General features: G+C 38.0%; 1 protein-coding gene across 4 annotated transcripts in view; it reads right to left on the minus strand.

Moving 5' to 3' along the window:
* Window positions 1-17,650, minus strand: part of SATB1 (SATB homeobox 1) — a 92,451-nt gene that overhangs the window by 21,559 nt on the left and 53,242 nt on the right. For all 4 annotated transcript variants that reach the window (XM_066319672.1, XM_066319680.1, XM_066319657.1 and 1 more), the window contains 2 exons: window positions 13,577-13,789; window positions 5,094-5,249 (listed from right to left, as the gene is read on the minus strand). In XM_066319672.1, coding sequence (XP_066175769.1) covers window positions 5,094-5,249; window positions 13,577-13,789 — 369 coding nt within the window. The remainder of the gene's footprint in view (window positions 1-5,093; window positions 5,250-13,576; window positions 13,790-17,650) is intronic.

Below are 17,650 nucleotides of genomic sequence, written 5' to 3' on the forward strand. Positions count from 1 at the left end.
TTACCAGAGGGTTACTCTTGGTGATAAAAAGGTTTCTTTTCCTCCAGCTGGAAATAGTTGAATAGATTGTTCTATATCTGTGGTAATGGCATGTTACATCTCTGTGCCAGATCCACAATACCCTGCTTGTTCAGTGTGGAAGCTGTTTAAAAATGACTTTCCTATTAGAGTATATAGCTTAGTCTCTAGATGGAAAAAGCCAGATCAAAGATATAGCATTTATAAAACTGCTGGTTAAAAAGATAAAAGTGAGATAACAGACATCAATTTTTCACTATAAATCTCTAGGTTTACTACAACATTAAAATATTCCAGTAAAAGCAGGGTTTTATATACCTGAACTCTAATGGCCTATTCTGAAAATATTTATGTCAGGAAAAGCATGGTATTTGCATGCCAAAAGCATTTTTAGTGCCAATGTTTAGCATTCCCTTCCCATTTAACTCCTTCCCATCTACTCACGAGTGCTAGTGCCTACCCATCGGATCTCACACATCTTCCTGGAGGAAAACACTCCGGGTGTGTACAAAGGCAAAAAGTCAAACACTTCTAATTCAATCGCACTGCATAAAATACTTGCCTGATGGCTCAGGATGGAGTCTCTAGCATGGTCTGAAACCCAGGATTTTACCTCCAGACTTTGTACGTGAACCTACTATTAACCAAAATGAAGACAGGGATGGAAGGACAAGAAACTGGGCAACAGAACAGCTCAGAAGTAACAGGTCAGAACTCTATGTCATTAGATAATGAGGTTTCTGGAGGTATGGATAGTACTCCATTAGATTTATTTTAAAATCAAAGGATGATTCTGTGAGAACCAAGTGTCTCACCGTCCACATAAAGGCATTTTCATTTGGTGAGAAGTGAGGGCATTTGGCACCCACGGGACCATAAAGTGCCACTGGCAGGATTGATGTTATAGAAGAGTATTGATTTCACCCATTTATTTTACTACAGATTGAACTTCTTTAGGTAAATAATGCAGGCTAGCAGCCTTAAACTGTAGTGCATGGGACTCTCAAAGATAGGGAGCTTGATACTACTTCAGTTTTTGCAATCTGTAATTTCCTAAATTTAAGAAAGTTTTAGCCATTTAACCTGATTTTCAGCAAAGTATTGCTTTCTCCCCTGCTTCACACTAGCACGTGCAAGTCACAGCTTTTCAGGACAATCCATAACATAAATCTAACTTCTCAAAACATAGCAAACATACAGAAATGCTACAAGTTTCTACCTGCCTTATCTCTCAGGGCTCTTAGGTCTGAGGGTTTTGTTTGCTTGTTTATCTGTTTTTATGGAATAAAATTAGATTTCAGCATCTGTCACTATCAAGAAAAACTCATCCCTGGCTCCCACATGAGAACATCGCAACCACTGCACAGTTACTGAACCATAACACCTTAATGATCATTACACAAATCAACTTTTTTTTTTTTTTCATTTTTTTAAATAACAGAATTAAGACTGTGCTTCCATAATTACTCAAATCAGACTTCCAGGTAATAAATTTAATAAAAAACCCAATATGATGAGATTGTAAAAGTAATGTGTGCCACACTATTTTATTGTGGATTCTTTTAATTTAGAGTTATTCAGGTGCGTTGATTAAATTTTAGCAAATAATACTGTTGGCATTGCCACTCTACCATTAAGATCCAACAACCTGCAAGAAGAGACAAAATACTTGGTAAACCTTTCTGTCTTCCTTTTGTGTGCATTTTTGCAAAGCTCTCTTTTCAACATAATCTAACAAAAAAACCAAGCAGGCCGATCAGACAGACAGCCATAAAACCACAAGATTTTAAACACGGACATTAGGTGCTTTGCCAATTAAATTTCTAAAACTCCCCAAAGATATGATGTATTCCAGGAATTTGAATTATATTATCTTCCTTAGCTGCTCAGTATAATCATATTAACTTTTTAAGTATATGTATTTTGAATTTAACAGATTTTTAATTTATTCTGTAGATAATATATCAATATCAATCCTTAAAAACATAGAAAGTTAAAAAGTATACAGAATGTATGCATTCCTGTATGGGAAAAGAATTCAACATTTGAAGGAATGTCCTAGCTGTGTCCCCAAACCCACTGAAACCCATGTACCAGATAGGCCCTTTCCTTTAGGAAAGCCAACAATTTGCCAGCAAAGTGCACTGTGAAACTTCAAGCAGGCAAATCATCCCTCACCTGAGTCAACACATGACCTCTCTAACAGCCCTGCAACCTCTGCCTGATCCCATGACCTCTGCCACACCACACCCCAGCACCAGCCCTCCTCCCGCTTTGTTGAGCATCAGGTCCACATGTGGTTGGTGGATCATCACTCAGGAGGATTTAAAAATAAAACTGTTAATCACCACATTATTTTCTAATATGTTTCCTCCAGACTTTTCACTGTAATGAAGTCATCATCCCAGGATTTCCAGTCCCACTCTTGCCAGAGGCACTAACACAGCACAAGGGAAGATGCCTGGTTTGTACCTTGACGCTGCCCAAATAGAAACTCCAGTAGCGCATCATTTAATAGCAATTCTGTGCAAAGCTCTCTAGTCAGCAGAACATTATCTGCAGTCTCCTGGCTCAGGCAAGCCCAGCCATCTTGCAGATGCTGGCTGCTTAAACATCCAGTATAATGTTGCCCCAAATCAGTTTATTATGAAAAAAACCCAAAAAACCAAAAACAACCATGGCAAGGCCTTCCAGCAAACAACTACCTTTGTCCCCTCGCAGAGCTGCGTTAGGTCATATAGGTCACAACTCCAGACTGCACTCAGAAATTGATCAAGTTTTTATATCCAAAATAAGATAGAACCAGCAATGTTCAATTTTAGTGATTTTTAAAAACAAAACTGTTAACACATCATTTTCTAATATGTGTCCTTCAGACTTTCCACTATAACTTGGGTTATCTCAGGACTTCCAGTTCTTACTATGTAACCAACATCTCCAAATTAAAGAAATATCAGTAAGAAATCTCTCAAGAGAGGTTCTCTTAGAGAATACGTTTGAACAAGCCTCTTTTTTGTGCAAGGGAGACTTTCTTGCCCCATGAAATGTTTACTTGTACCACTGAAGAGCTCCAATGAAGCAACTTTTATGAAGAATCTTTTACAACACATGTACCTCCTTTAATATATTTGGTAGTTCTACATATTTAAAGATTATTAATTGGGTTACTAGCAGTCAGGTAGTTGGAGAAGACCCAGCACATCCTAGTATACCTAGGAGGTTGCTTCTGCAAAGCAGCTTTCTAGTTCAAATTACATTTTTTCGAACTACAGACCCAAAAGCTGACCCAAGAGCTGACCCACCTAGAAATTTTAAGGCTTTGCACTGAAATAAATATACTATCACACAAATCAGATCAGAACAAAATTATGTAGGCTGATAGACTGGCTTCATACCTTAGCTTTACAGAAAACTGCAGTGGAAAGGGGAAGGTGCAGAAAAATGGACAGTTCTCCAACCCCAAGTTTTGACATGTAAATAAAGACATCTGAGGAGCACACAGGTTGGAAGCTGCTGCAACATTCTATCATAATTAGAAACATTTCAAGAGCTCTGTAATTTCCAATCAAAATTACAGTAATTTCCGATATACAAGGCATGATTCATGACAGAATTTTTACATTCCATGGGAGATTATAGTGGCCTGATGTATGACACACTGAGTACAGCACTAACATAAACAATTCAGTTTAATGTTTAAACAGCACTTGGTGTTTAGAATCCCACAATAAAAGAAACATATTATTGTTGAAATTATCACTTTGACAGTGATTGAAGGGTAGGCAGGCATGTGGCCTATAAAGCTATAATTTTTACAGTCCACAGCTTGAGTTTAATCATTTTGATACAACATTTCCAAAATATCCCTTTAAATGCTCCTTACACCATATAACTTAAGAGACAACATCCTTTTTGTACAATGAAGTGAACTCCAAAATGTGAACAGCACAGAAGTCAAAAGTTAGTCTGTTAAAAAAAAACAGCACTAAAATGCTGACAGCCCAAGAAACATTGGTCTAACTGAAATTTACTAGCTTTCCTTGGAAGATGCTGAATTTTTCTGTGAAGTAATTTTAGAAAAGTAAAGAACTAGTGATTTAGTGGATTTAACACTTAATCTAATATGAAAATTCAACATTGCAACCATTGGAATTTCTTTCAAGCCTTTGTATAACCACAGTCTTTCCCATTTTTCTATAGGTTTTTCCTTTACCTCTTGAGCACATTCTCACTTAAATCAATGCTTTTGCATACTCCAGTGATCTTTCTGAGAAGACATGTCATTTATGATAATCACACCCAACAAGTGTCTGCTGATTTCCCTCTTGCCACTAAACTTGACAGAAAATCTTCAGTTACAGAAAACAGAATAGGAAACCACAAAACAAAGGCTTAAAACTGAATAGGCAACATACATGTATGCAAACAAGCAGGTAACCAAGAAGACGCTCTGTTCCACAGAAGTGCCAATTTTTTTCTCAGCTGTAACTTGTACAATTTGTTTGTTTGTTTGTTGTTTTTCATTTGGTTTTTTTTGGGTTTGTTTTGTTTTGTGGTTTTGGTGGTGGTTTTTTTTTTTTTTTTTTTTTTTTTTTGGTTTTGGTTATTTTTGACAGTCCACCACTCATCCACAGTCTTACCACTGGGTCTGACTAAATTTTTTTTGCAAAAAACCAGCACTCTAGCATTTCTCATTGTAGCGCATGTAATTGCAAAACACCAAAGCCTCGAGATGAATTTGGCAGCAATACCCAGATCTTGAACACAGCTTTTGCCACATCCACACCAGCTAAGTACTGATGAACCTGATCCCTTCTGAGCCATGCCAAGACCCACAGGCACAGAGGGAAGGTGTTTGGCTGGTGGGGAAATGGGAGTGACAGATCCTAGGAAGCTGCTTCTCTACCCTGTCTGGTCCAGGGAAACCAGAGGTTACCTCCAGACTTAGCAAGGAGCTCTGAGCTGTTGTACTGGGCTGATACACTGACCCAGCTGCCCATTTTAGCTCAGAGAGAAACTGAGCTGGGGGAATTTTTGCACAGGACATGGAGCTCTTTGAGCCCTGGGAGTTTTACCTGGCTTTTGGTTGCTGCAACCTTCGCGAACAGTGCTTGGGACACCTTGGCTCTCTTCATTTCCTGCTGAATCTCATCATAAATGGAAGCATTAATGTTCATGGAATTGTTTTCTGGTTTTCCATTCCTCTCTGTAGCAATAGTAGCAGTTTTGACCTAGAAAATATGAGACATTTTTCATTATGAAAAAGTTATTTTGCTCTCTTTCCCTCCCTAACGATTTCCCCTTTGCATTTTATTCCTTTTATCCAATCTTTCTCTGATATTCTTTCAGCGTTTTTCAGAATTAACATTATAAGTTAGCTATGGTTCAAGCAACTGGGAAACAGGAAAATTCAGTGCATTGTAACAGGTGAGTGCATCTGAAATGCGAGTTACCATTAACAGACCACTGCAAATTTCAATTTCATAAATTGGGTGAAACCTGTCAAAGTCTTGTAGAGACTTGTGAATCCTCATATGATTTCTTTGTCCCACACAAATGAAATAAAAATTGTAAATGCAATATAAAATAATCTCTAATGAAATAGAAATCTGACAGATGTATCTTGATTCATGTCTTATGCCCAGTACACTCAAATGCATGATAATGTTGAAAAGTTGTGAGTTTAGATTGAATTTTTAAGAATTTATCTTATCAGCTATGTTCTTAAGTTGTTTTTAAGAGACAGTTTAGAATAATGCACACTTTAACCACTCCTTCATGAAATCAAGATAGGGCTTTCTAAAAGCTACTGATTCTAGTTGTATTTCACTTACATACATTAATTTTTTTTTTCTTCTTGCAGTCCAGATTAAATAAACACCAAACATGTGAACAAGATGGAATGATTACAGTACCACCTTTAAGCTGCATCTGCAGCATTAAGGAAAACAACAAAAAATACATCAGTAGCGACATGATGTGCAGGAGACTATCCTTTCCTTCATCCCCTGGAAACGATGGAAGTGATGTTTCAACACCAAGAATCATCCCACCAAGGTTAGACTGCAGTTTCTGCAATATCAGTTGAGAGGTACAGAAAATCAGCAGCTTATCCTACAATGTTCTCAGTAGTTAAGGATAATGTCTGTCTTTAGCAGTTACTCTTGCAAGGCTTGCTCAAGATTAGTGGACCTAATGGGCCACTAATCCCAAAGTGGATCAGAGGAAAGAAAAACTGGATTTCTGCCAAGAACCACAAGGTGATGATGCAAACAAACTCAAACCTTAAGATTTTACTTCAAACCTACTGATTCATACTGAGGTTATTGAGAGCTGAATTAATTTAGGTATTCCGAAGTCACACAAATAGTTTAAGACAGTCATTCAGTCTCATTCTAAATCTAATGGATAGAGCCTGGAACTTCAGAAGGTGATTCAGCCTAGTCTTTAGTACATGTCTAAACCCACACTTTCACTATCAGTTTGATCCAGTGCAAGTCAGCATCTTCCTGTGCTCTGAAGTCCCTTGAGGTTCAAAAGGAAATCATGACAATATGATAATTCATCTTTTAATCTCACTCTTTATGAGCTTTCGTATATCACAAGTCTCATGATATGGGTGTTGAGGGCTTTGGATGAGAGATGGACTTAGGTAAATCAGCAACCCATTTTTTCCTAGAAATGCTATGCTCAGTTTGTGTTAGCTATCATCCATAGTGCTTTCAATATAAAATAATCTAGCCCATAAACTGGGAGTGCATGCCACTTTTGCTGAGCCTGATTTGTCCATCAGGCTTTTCAGGAACAATGCTAACACACACCCATTAACTACAAGGGCTAAATCTCCAGCAAGAACAAGGTGTCCACAAGCACTTCCCCTTGCCCCCATTCTAGTAGGCATTAGCACTTTCTGGTGTCTGAAAACAAGGGCCCTAAGTAAAAATGGAAAGGAAGAAAAATTCCAAAATGTGGCATACAGTTAATCATATGATGTTTTTTATCTGAAAACAATTAGTTCTTTGCAGCCATGCCCTTTTCTGCAGTGTGACATTTTACCAGCAACACTGCAGCAGAGGATGACCAAGCCTAGACCAAAGGGTGCTCAGAAATATTTGAGACACCTGGAAGCAGGCAGTGAGGACCAGCACCATGAAACTCTCTCCTTCCCACTGCCGAGCAGGAAAAGGTATGCCTCACACCAGAAAAATACCTACAGGGCTGCAAGAGCAGGAGCATTTCCTGAACAGAATGCAGTGAAATAATTTAAAAATACAAAATCAGTGGCAATTTTATAACCTTTAAATAAGAAGGACTTGCCAGAAGATAACTGGTAACTGGTGGGGATGTTAAACATACATCTGAAGACAGACTTATCTGTGTGCGCTTCCTTCTATATTGCAAGTAAAAATCAGCCTAAGCTAAATTAGAGAATGCAAAAGTGATGGCTTTGTCAATATGCCTTCTCGAACCTTGGGTTTAAATTTTTAGAAACAAATTTCAGTCCTTCCTCCCAAAAATAATTTTAACTTGTAACTAATCTTTGAAGGACTCAAGGGGGAAATGAAAAGATGAAGATATTCAGCTAGCATAAACAAGTCTTTAGGGAAGGAAACACTTTGCTCTTGTGATCTTGATCAAAATGTGTCCCTTCTGTAAGCACACTGCCTTTTTGATTGCTACTGAGCTTCAAAAGACAGCTTCATGTTGTAGCAGTACTTCATAGATCACTTAACTGAGCCGTGAACACCCAGATCATCAAAAACCATCACACACCATGCTGTAGACATAATCTGAACTATGCTACTCGATCCACACTTTTCAATGTCCAATTTAATAAGGATATGCATTTAGCCCAAGGGAATTACTGAAAATCCTCATTCTGGTTCACAAATCACATCTATCTTTATACAGGTACAATAAATTCAACATCATCTAATATGTCATCAAAGTTAAAACAAACACACAAACTCCTATTGCCTTCTGTTGATATTTAATTAGGGAACACTAATTGAATTCAGAAAACACTAATATCTGCATCAAAAAGCAGTATTAGCCCAAAGATCTTCAGGGGAATAAAGTCCTAAAGTTATAAAATGATGGGTTTGGGGATTACAAGAGTAGTGTGGTTTGCAGTCATATCCTCTCCCTCTCCAATTCACTTCATTGGCCAAGTATAAAAATTCTTCTCCTGTCTCTTAATAATTTTTCTTCAAAGATGAGGTATAGACTCTGGCTGGTCTTGATGGACTACTGGTCTGCTCTGGTCTGATGAATTCCATGCAGTAATGCCAATTAACCTCTTGGAGAATATCCATACATAAAACTGTTTCATAATTTATACATAAGCAAACATCTAGGCTGTCGTGTTGAATTTAGAATTGAGTTCAAGACAGAGGCTGTTTGAAGCTGGGTTGAAAAAACACCCTCCTCCTCAAAAAAACCCAACAGAAAACAAGAAAGCTCTCAACGATGCAACTTCAGGACTTGGGAGAGGAGGTGGAAAAAGTATTCATTTTGGAGAGAAAAACAAAACAAAACATAATCTCCAATCTCATCTACACTTAAGCACAACCTCCCACCCCACCCACACCTACAGCCACATTTTCTGTTTAGGAAAGAAACTATAGATCAGCTAATTTTTTTTTTTTTTGACAGTAAGCAAATTTTGCAAATACTAACTGAAGAGGGGAGCATTATTTTACAAATGTAACACACTGAGAATCAGGAATTCACTTGGCCATCTTTCTATCACCAATCAATCTAGTCTTCTAAGAATACTTGAAAAAAAATAACACATCCATCTCCTCCTGGCCTACCCAGATATGTCTTCTCATCAAATAAGACTGATTACAGCAGCAAGAAGTTCTGGATTAATTCAATTTTCCTAAAAAAAGGGTAAGTTGTCATACAAGGAATAACCAGCATGAAGAGGCTTTCACAAACATGGAAGCTCATTCCTTCCCCATCAAAACTGAAACAAAAAAATCTTATATAACACATTCTCATAAGTACTGTTTTAGCTTGGGAACAAAAATCTTCTTTAATCCTGGTTTAGCTTTTAATATTACATTGTACATTAAAATTCATAAAGTAGTTCATTCCAGGCAAAACAAACTACTTTTCAGTTCTGCTCTGCAAATAGCAGAGGAGGTACAATAAATGCTGTTGCTTTCAGAACAGCTTTTATCAGGACAAGGTTTACTACTCCATTATTACAGTGGCGCCTGGAAGTGCAGTTATACTTAAGTGTCAGGGTTTCCATTAACTCTCCTCCATGGTGGTTTTTGTGGGGGTGAGAGGAGAGGATTGCATTTATTATTTTGTTCAGTTTTACTTTTGTTAAAATGCAGCTTGACACAAAGATTATCAACCTAAGTCTCAAATTTTGCCAATTTAAAAAATAAAAAATTTGCTGGTGGTGATATATATGCATGCATGGCACATGCATGTATTTAAACTCTAGGACTCCACCACAAAGTTTCATGGAAGCTGCTGTTATCCAGAACTCCTTACAATGGAGATTCACTGGTCCTTAAACACCATCAAAGCAGTGCTCTCCTAGATACCAGTCTTTCAAGAAAGAGTAACATACTATCTCTGAGACTCAACCCACTACTGCTTTTACATGAAGGAACTATAATTTATCTGCAGTCAGAGGGAAGCCAGGATTGTAACTTATGAGATGAAGGTTTTGGTCAATGAGTACCTAGAATTATGACTCATGCAAGATTTGTGGCTACTTCTTAAAACCTTGCCTTGTTAAAATAATATTCTGCTCTTGACATTACACGTACTCTGTTTTTACACAGGATGATGATACGCCCCAAAGGTTAACACAAATTTTCTTTGGGGAATATGGGTGGCAAGAAAGATTTCTTCCTCTGCTCTGCTGAAATGGAGATTACTTGTCCTGACAAAGAAGTGTTTATAACTGCAGGATGGCTAAAAACCTTTAAGCAGAATATTATGGAAAAGAAAATCTGTAACGTGGCCACCTATATCCATCCTCCCCCAAAAATTGTACAGAAGAGGGAGGAGTCATCCCAAACGGCCCTGATGAAACATAAAGGCCATTCCTAGCACCTCAGTATCCTCTAAAGTATCCCAAGATTCTCTCATTTCCACATAACATGCAATAGACTCATTCTCTTAACTTGACCTAGGAATACCCCAAAAGGGCATCTGTGGGGTGATCTGCAAGAGGAAGGTGTTGAAGAGTGGGGGGAAATTATGAAAAGAAATAGAACGTGAAAGGACCTCTTCCCTTCCTCTATATTGCAGAGGTTAAATGATGTCTCCATGCAGTACCTACCTGATGGAGATGCTAATACTTATAAACTCCAGTGCCCCAGGAAATAGCCTGACAGATAGGCTTCTGCCCCAGGGGTGGAAACTCGAACAATGTCCAAGGGGAAAAATCCTTGTGTACGCCGTCTCCTTGTGCTCAGTCCACCAGTGTGGAAGATAGTAGCAGACTTTTACAACTTGACGAGCTTAGAGGGCTAGACACGCATCCCAAAAGCTCATGCATTAGGGGCTAATGATTTCAATTAAAAAAAAAAAAAAAGTAAGATTTTGCATTTTGTTTAAGTCAGAGAGAAAGGGAGAAGTAAGGGGGACAAAGAGCTTCTTAAAGGATTTCAAACAGGAATTGGAAAGAGTCCAGATACATTAGCTCAAGTAGCAACTAGTAAGAATGCTGTAAAAATGAGATAAATTCAACACTGTTCCTTCTAACTCAGGCACCAGAGTTTATGCTTGGTGAGTTCCTACTATCCAATCAGACCTCCAAGGTCACACTTTCTGTTTTTGCATACAACAGAATGCAAAATTTACACAGAACAAGCTCAGCTGCTAAATGGTTAAGTCTGCTCTACTGTCTGGCCACCAGTTGGCAACACAAAAATGCAAAATAGATCCTTTTCAGGATGTTTATTTTCACATCCTTCCGAAACTGATAACTTGCAATTGCAAAATAAACCTTCATGTGTGGCATATTAGCTCCCATTTTTCATGGTTTCATAGTTTAATTGTTTCAAACATTACACTGGTCTAAAGATTTAATATTAAATATGTTGGCTCTTGTGTAAATTCTGTTGTCAGGATAAACGGTCTGTTTTTCTCTTTCAATGGTTATCCGAGAAGCTCACAGCCAAGCTGGAAAAATATTATGCTGTATTCCTGCAAAGTGATCTTTAAATAATTGCTTATAATAAATTTAGTAGTAAGGATGATAGTAGTTTTATTTCCTTAGTATCAAATATTCAATAAACTGTGGAGATTTTGGGGGGAGGTATCACAGTAGCACTTTGCATTAAAAATTTTGCAGTATCGTGATTGTAATTTATTTCTGCTGAGATTTGTAAAGTTATACTTGCCAGTGTTACAACTAGGATAATTTCACCATTATTTCAAGCATCAAGTATTGTAGTTATCTTACCAACACAGGTATTTCAATTTTCAAACTTAGGACTCTGAACACTTAGCAGCAGGTGAAAAGTGCTTCAGATGTTTATAGAGTAATTCTGGAAGCATGTAAGAAGGTAACAAAGAATCACAACTCAGAGGTTTCTACATTATCAGTCTATTCACTGGGGAAAATATGTGTGTTTTGCTGAATGACAGAGAACAGCACAACTGGAAAAATAAGTGCTTTGCTCTGTAGACCTCAAGTGTTAGTCTATAAGGCTTCCTTGTAAACTTGCTTTCCTTTTAAAAAGAATTAAAACAAAAACGTATGCTGTTTCCACTTTGAACTGTCGCAATTAGGTTAACTATACTCCTGACTCACACTAAAAAAAATGAAATGTAATTATGAACAAGAGCACAGTAGAGACAGATAGATTTAGCCCCCCTCCTTTCCATCTGAATTTGGACTTGCAGTATGTTTTGTCAGTTAAGAAAACCCCTAAGTCTCACTTTCTTTCTGGCTGCAAGGGATTTATACAGTTTAAAGTGTGAATTAAAACCAGTACAAAGACTACCTCTGACTTGACATCCTTCAGGAAGGTCCTGTAATTAACTCTGTTCTTTAGCTGTGAAATTGCCCAAGACCACTTGAGACAGAGTGAGACATTACCTTGGCAGAAAGAGATAAGTTAAGAAGGAGAGTTAGCCTTGGCTCTGAATTACCTGGGCTGTGGGAGCAGGTACAGATATTAAAACAAACTCAAATGTTGTTTTAAACACAGTTATCTCTATTTAACTATTTCCCACTAAAGCATTACTATGTAAATAGATTCTTGTTCTTTATCTTGAAGAATATCTATAGTGGATTTTGCAGACTAAACTCAGTTAATGATAACAAAACTACACCATTAGTACAGTCTGTTTTTTCTGCTAAAATTTCTTCTCTTGTAAAAAGTACTGCAGCAGGTCAAGGTGATCTTCCATCCTCACTCCTACAATTTTGTTATTTGTTACTTTAGTGTGGTTCTTAGCATCCATTAGCTGAAGGAAAATTAGAAAAATAATCTCAAGAGGAATTTATAGCATTCCAAACGGGTATAGAACATAGTCACAGTCACAAGCCTATGACTGGTTAACAAAAACCTGCTGTTTTTGTCAAAAACTCACCCATCACAAAATTCCCACAGTCCCAAAGCCTTGCTTTGTTTAGCAAAACTGGATCGTGTATGCAGCATGATTCCCACATATCTGCAGATCAGTTTGGTTTTTCCTTGCATAGGTACAACCTTGAGCCACAGCAATGCAGAGGATTTCTGAAAATACACAGGTTTTGGAGCGAAGTGTGCTTCTTTGTGGAAATCCTGTGCATTCCTATGGCTCATACATTTCTCATGTACCTTAGAACAAGCATCAGGGTTTCCTTGATCAACACAAGGACTGCACCACTGAGTCTCTCGATCCCACTCTATCAAACTTTGTAATTTTTTAAGAATTAAATCAAATAAATTTTAGAGAAAATAATAGAAGTTTCATTTTAACAAATACTACATAAAGCTTTACTGAACAGATCCAAATCATTCAGAGCAATGGATATAGGAAGCCTGTTATTTTACACAGTTGTCAGTAGCTCAAGCTGGTGAAAGCATGCCCAGCAGTTTGGGATGGGATCTTCTTTTCCCCATCACTTTAGTTTTACCTGTTTACTTTCTGAAAAAATAATTTTTAAGGCACTACAAGGTACTCACACTTCTGCTTTCATTCTCTCTCAGTGTAATGGTTCAAATCCTCTAAAATCCCTATCTGAAGCTATAGCATTAAAAACCTAAGAATTTTAAGAAAAGATGACAGCCAGAAGCCATCATCTTCCATGCCCAGTAAAGCTTGTACCTCAATAAAATGAGCAAAAAATTCTGTAGGAACCATAATGGATAGAATTTATCTTAAAATTAGAAAACAGGTATTAAAAAACTGCTATTATCATCCATTATATTTCTTAAAGTTAATTTGTGAAACGCACTGCAAGTAATGATTCTACAAGTGTTTAGAAAGTGTGACAGCAGAAGGTCTCTTCTGTTTCAGAAAGGTCTCACCCAGCGGGGCAGTGAGAGAACACAAGAAGCCAACCCCAAAGGCAGAGAGAGCAGTTTACTTGTGGAGGCCGGCTGGGCGGTGTGCTTATGAGAGGCGCCGGGCCCATCGCAGAGGCCGCGTTCAAGCTCCTTTCCCTTTCGTCCTGGTAAATTCGATCTCGTTCTGCTTCTGGCAGCTGCAAGAAGTTCTGCATAGCCCGAAGGTTTACCAGCAAAGACTGTGAGGCAGTCTTGGGATCCTCTTCTTTTCGGAGGATTTCTGAGAGCAAGCCCTGTAGGGAAGGAAGAAAAAAAATAGGCTCGAGAGTTAGCCTAGGTGAGTGTCTGTAAAACTGTGCTCTGCAAAGCCACTGCTTATCAGTCCTCATTCTTCTTACCACCGGGCTGGGAATGAGAACAGCAAATGCACTATTCACTCCACATAGGATTACATTAATGGCATTTTAGGTAGCAGAGAAGAGAACCTCAATTGTACCCTTAATTTTACCAAGCATCTGTTTTAAATACAACATAAACTGAATCTTCCTAATAGGTCTTCCTTCTTTTACTGGCTTAACTTGCCATGATACCTTTCATAGTTCACAGACAATCATGAGATGTTAAGGATATGTGAATACACTGGGGGTTCTCAGGCTTCTCAGGCAAAATGCATACCCAACCTTAAAAAAAGGCTTTCCACATTTCTAGCAACTTAGATCTTTGAAAGGAAGTGATATTTCACCACTAATCTGAGACTATAAACTTGCAATGTTCTTAAAGTACTGCTTCACTGACTCAGGGACATATTTTTTATAAGTCAATATTTCTTTCTAAGAGTTGCATATTGGAGTTTAACAAGTGACGAAACTCGTTGGATGCCCCCATGTTCCTCCTTCTTGCACCTTCCTCTCTTTTCATCAGGACAACCCCAATCCTCAAACAGTCCATGGCCTGGGATATTTATATTTAATGTCAACAGGTTCTTGACATCTCCTCTCTCTGACAGATTCACCTTTTAAGTATGTTGGGCATTCAAAATTATCTACTGTCCTGGAATAAGAAAATGGTGATAAGAAAGGTAACTTTTGGGAAAGCAGATGTCAACTACTACTTAGAATAAATGCTGTCGCTGTTCTGGGAAAGAGAGAGGATTGGCATGGAAGGCTCTTACTTATAGTATAACAAGTGAACACACATGTGAATTTTAAGAAACCCAATGTTTCTTTTCCTAAAGAACTGTTGTAAGTTATTCAGGATAATGGAGAGGTAAACAAAAAGAGGGAAGCAGACAACAAAAAAGCTAAAACTAAGACAGGTAATACTGACTGAATATATCTATTCCTAAGAAAGTACAAGAGAGTGATATGTCCAATGCAAATTTTTGGGAAGTCTGATGCTCACAGCACCTGTGGAAGTTGTCACCTCTCTCAAGGGTCTTTTCCTACCAGCCAAAAGACCCTTAGGGAGGTGCTGCTGCAAAGCCACTGCTCTCAAGCAGCTGTGCTTAGGCAGCACCAGGGTCCACCCAGTGTGCGTGTGAGCTCTGCAGTTCCCTGTTGGGTGATGAGGACAGAGCTACCCACCACTACACCTCCACCAGAGTGGTCCTCATGGCCCTGTCTGTGCCTGCATGTGTAATAGGGAAATAGGATGGAAAAAACCAATCATTTCAGCATTAAGCATGAAAAATATTTCAGATGGGGAGGATAAAAAAAAAAAATCTTGGGGAATACTTTCTTACCACTTTTCTTGATCCTTCCTGGTTTTGGGTATCCAGGCAGAAATTACTCAGAAAGTAAATAAACAGGTTACTGACAAAAGTGGCATTAGGGTGACGTTTTAAATTTTTTTTCTTAATGGTTAGTCTAATAATAAATTTACTTATTAGCAAACATGGAAAATAAATTTGTGTCTATAATTTTTTTCTACTTTTAAGTACCCAAACCCACAGTTACCAATGTTTGTTAGTGGTAGGGTTACACAATCCACCTCCAGAGGAGGTACAAAATGATTTTCTTTTGCTGGAGACAAGAGAAAGCTATCTGAGGAGGACAGGATTCAGAAAACAGAACAGAAAAATTTAGGTTGGAAGGGACCTTTAAGATCATTGTGTCCATTTATTAGCTGTGCTCTACCAAGCCCACCACTAAACCATGTCCCCAAATGCGACATTTATATGTCCTTTAAATACCTCCGGGGATGGTGATTCCACCACTTCCCTGTCTGCCTGTACCAGTGCTGGACAACGTTTCTGAAGAAGAAATTTTTTTCCTAATATCCAATCTAAACGTCTCCTGACATGACCTGAGAACATTCTCTCAGCCTGTTGCTTGTTACTCGGCGGAAGAGACCAACACCCACATCGTTCATCTCCTTATTGGTAGTCATAAACATGTGATTTCTGACTGTTTCTCTGCTGGAGACACCTCTCCATGAAAAAATGAGCAAGAAAAACTAAACTCAAGTGAACTAATCACTGTCAGGAGAGAAGACTCCTTACAACCAGCCACTGTCAACCACAGGAAATGTTCATAATAGAAAATATTCGCTTGTATAAGCCTTAGCCACATAGTGGGCAGCTAAAAAAGGTAGAAAAGGCTCTTTTTCTTGTATAACTTTCTCTTCTTCAGTGAAATAAGTAAATAAAGAAAATGCTGGTTTTGCTTTGCTTTTTTTTTAAAAGTTTTGCCTGCATTTCCACTGCTGTGAGACACCTCTTGGTGATTAGAAATGCCACTAAGTATTCATTCTCCTCTCTTTCCCCAATCACTTCCATGACTCTTTGAGCTGGGAGTAGAGCAGAGAAGAGAACAGCAATGCAGAGAGAGGAGGGGAGATGACAGAGCACAGAGAAGGCAAGGAGGAGTTTGCTTCTAGGCTTTAAACCCAAACATCAGAATATGTGAGGAAAAACCATGAAAATGAAGATGTTGTTAGTTAGTACCAAGCAGTCTTAGAACATAGTTTGCCTACTTCATGTATTACTTCATTGCTACTACTTCAATTTTTGAGCATAAAACTTCAGCTAAATGTTGTTAGACAAGATGTACAATGGGAAAAATCCTAGAAAGAAAATCCTAGCTCTTGCATTCTGGTCTGTGGTGATGCACAGATTATTCATTTTAGCAGGCTTGAACTGGTTTTCCAGGATACTAGTCTTGGTGTGATCTCCTGATACTGTACCTCAGGTTGCACAAAAACTAAGCTTGTTTTGCAAAGAGATTATAAACACTGTCCTCAGTGTTCCTCCCTTGTATTCTTTTCACACTGGAAATGTATGTTTTTTTAAATATTCCCAGGTTCCATTGGGAAAAAAAAAAGAAAGTTTACATGTCATCACAAGAATAATTCATTACTAATGGCAGAAAAATGTTCAATAAATATTATCAAGGCTTTCAAAAGCTCATTACAAATTCTTTAAAAATGGAGATAAATTAAAGTGTCTGCCAATATGAACAAAAACACTGCCTGTCTGGCCCCCAGTTTGTCTCCTCCTTGAACATAATCACTGATTCAAATAGATTTTTATCAGTGTGATAGAACTTCAAAGCTTCCAGAAGAAACATGCAATTTGCCCAAACCTTCCCAAAACATGCAGAACATCCCTTAGCAGTATCCCTCTTGGTTGCAGCGTGCTCGTATCCCATGTCCAGGTGGAAGATTATTCCCAAACTCCACCCCCAAACCTGGATCCTAGCCAAGTAAGTTATAAGCAGACACATTTATCTATGTCGCTTAGTAGCAAGAGGAGAGCTGTCATGATAGTGTAATAGCACCTTTTTACCTTTTACTCAATAGTGATATGGATAGTGTACTTTTTCTTAAATTACACTATGAAGAATTATATGAATACAGTGGCAATTTCTGTTATACTTAAGCAGGCAAATTTCTCTCTACCACATAATTTACAGAACTCAAATTCAATAAAACATTACATGATGGTCCATTACTGTTATCAATTTTGAATAATCCATCTTCATTTTTCATTTTACTGGAAAATAAAGTGTGCCAAAGACAAAGTGGAAGGAAAAAAAGAAAGTAGTGCCTGAGAAGGTGGTTTGTGTAAACTTAGATTTTGTTTTACAATTACACAGAGCCGTTTAGTGCATCCAAGCATTCTCCTTCGAAATAGCAATTGCCCAGAATTAGCATGA

The sequence above is a fragment of the Sylvia atricapilla genome, chromosome 1 (genome assembly GCF_009819655.1).
Source record: "Sylvia atricapilla isolate bSylAtr1 chromosome 1, bSylAtr1.pri, whole genome shotgun sequence".
In the NCBI taxonomy this organism is placed as follows: domain Eukaryota; kingdom Metazoa; phylum Chordata; class Aves; order Passeriformes; family Sylviidae; genus Sylvia; species Sylvia atricapilla.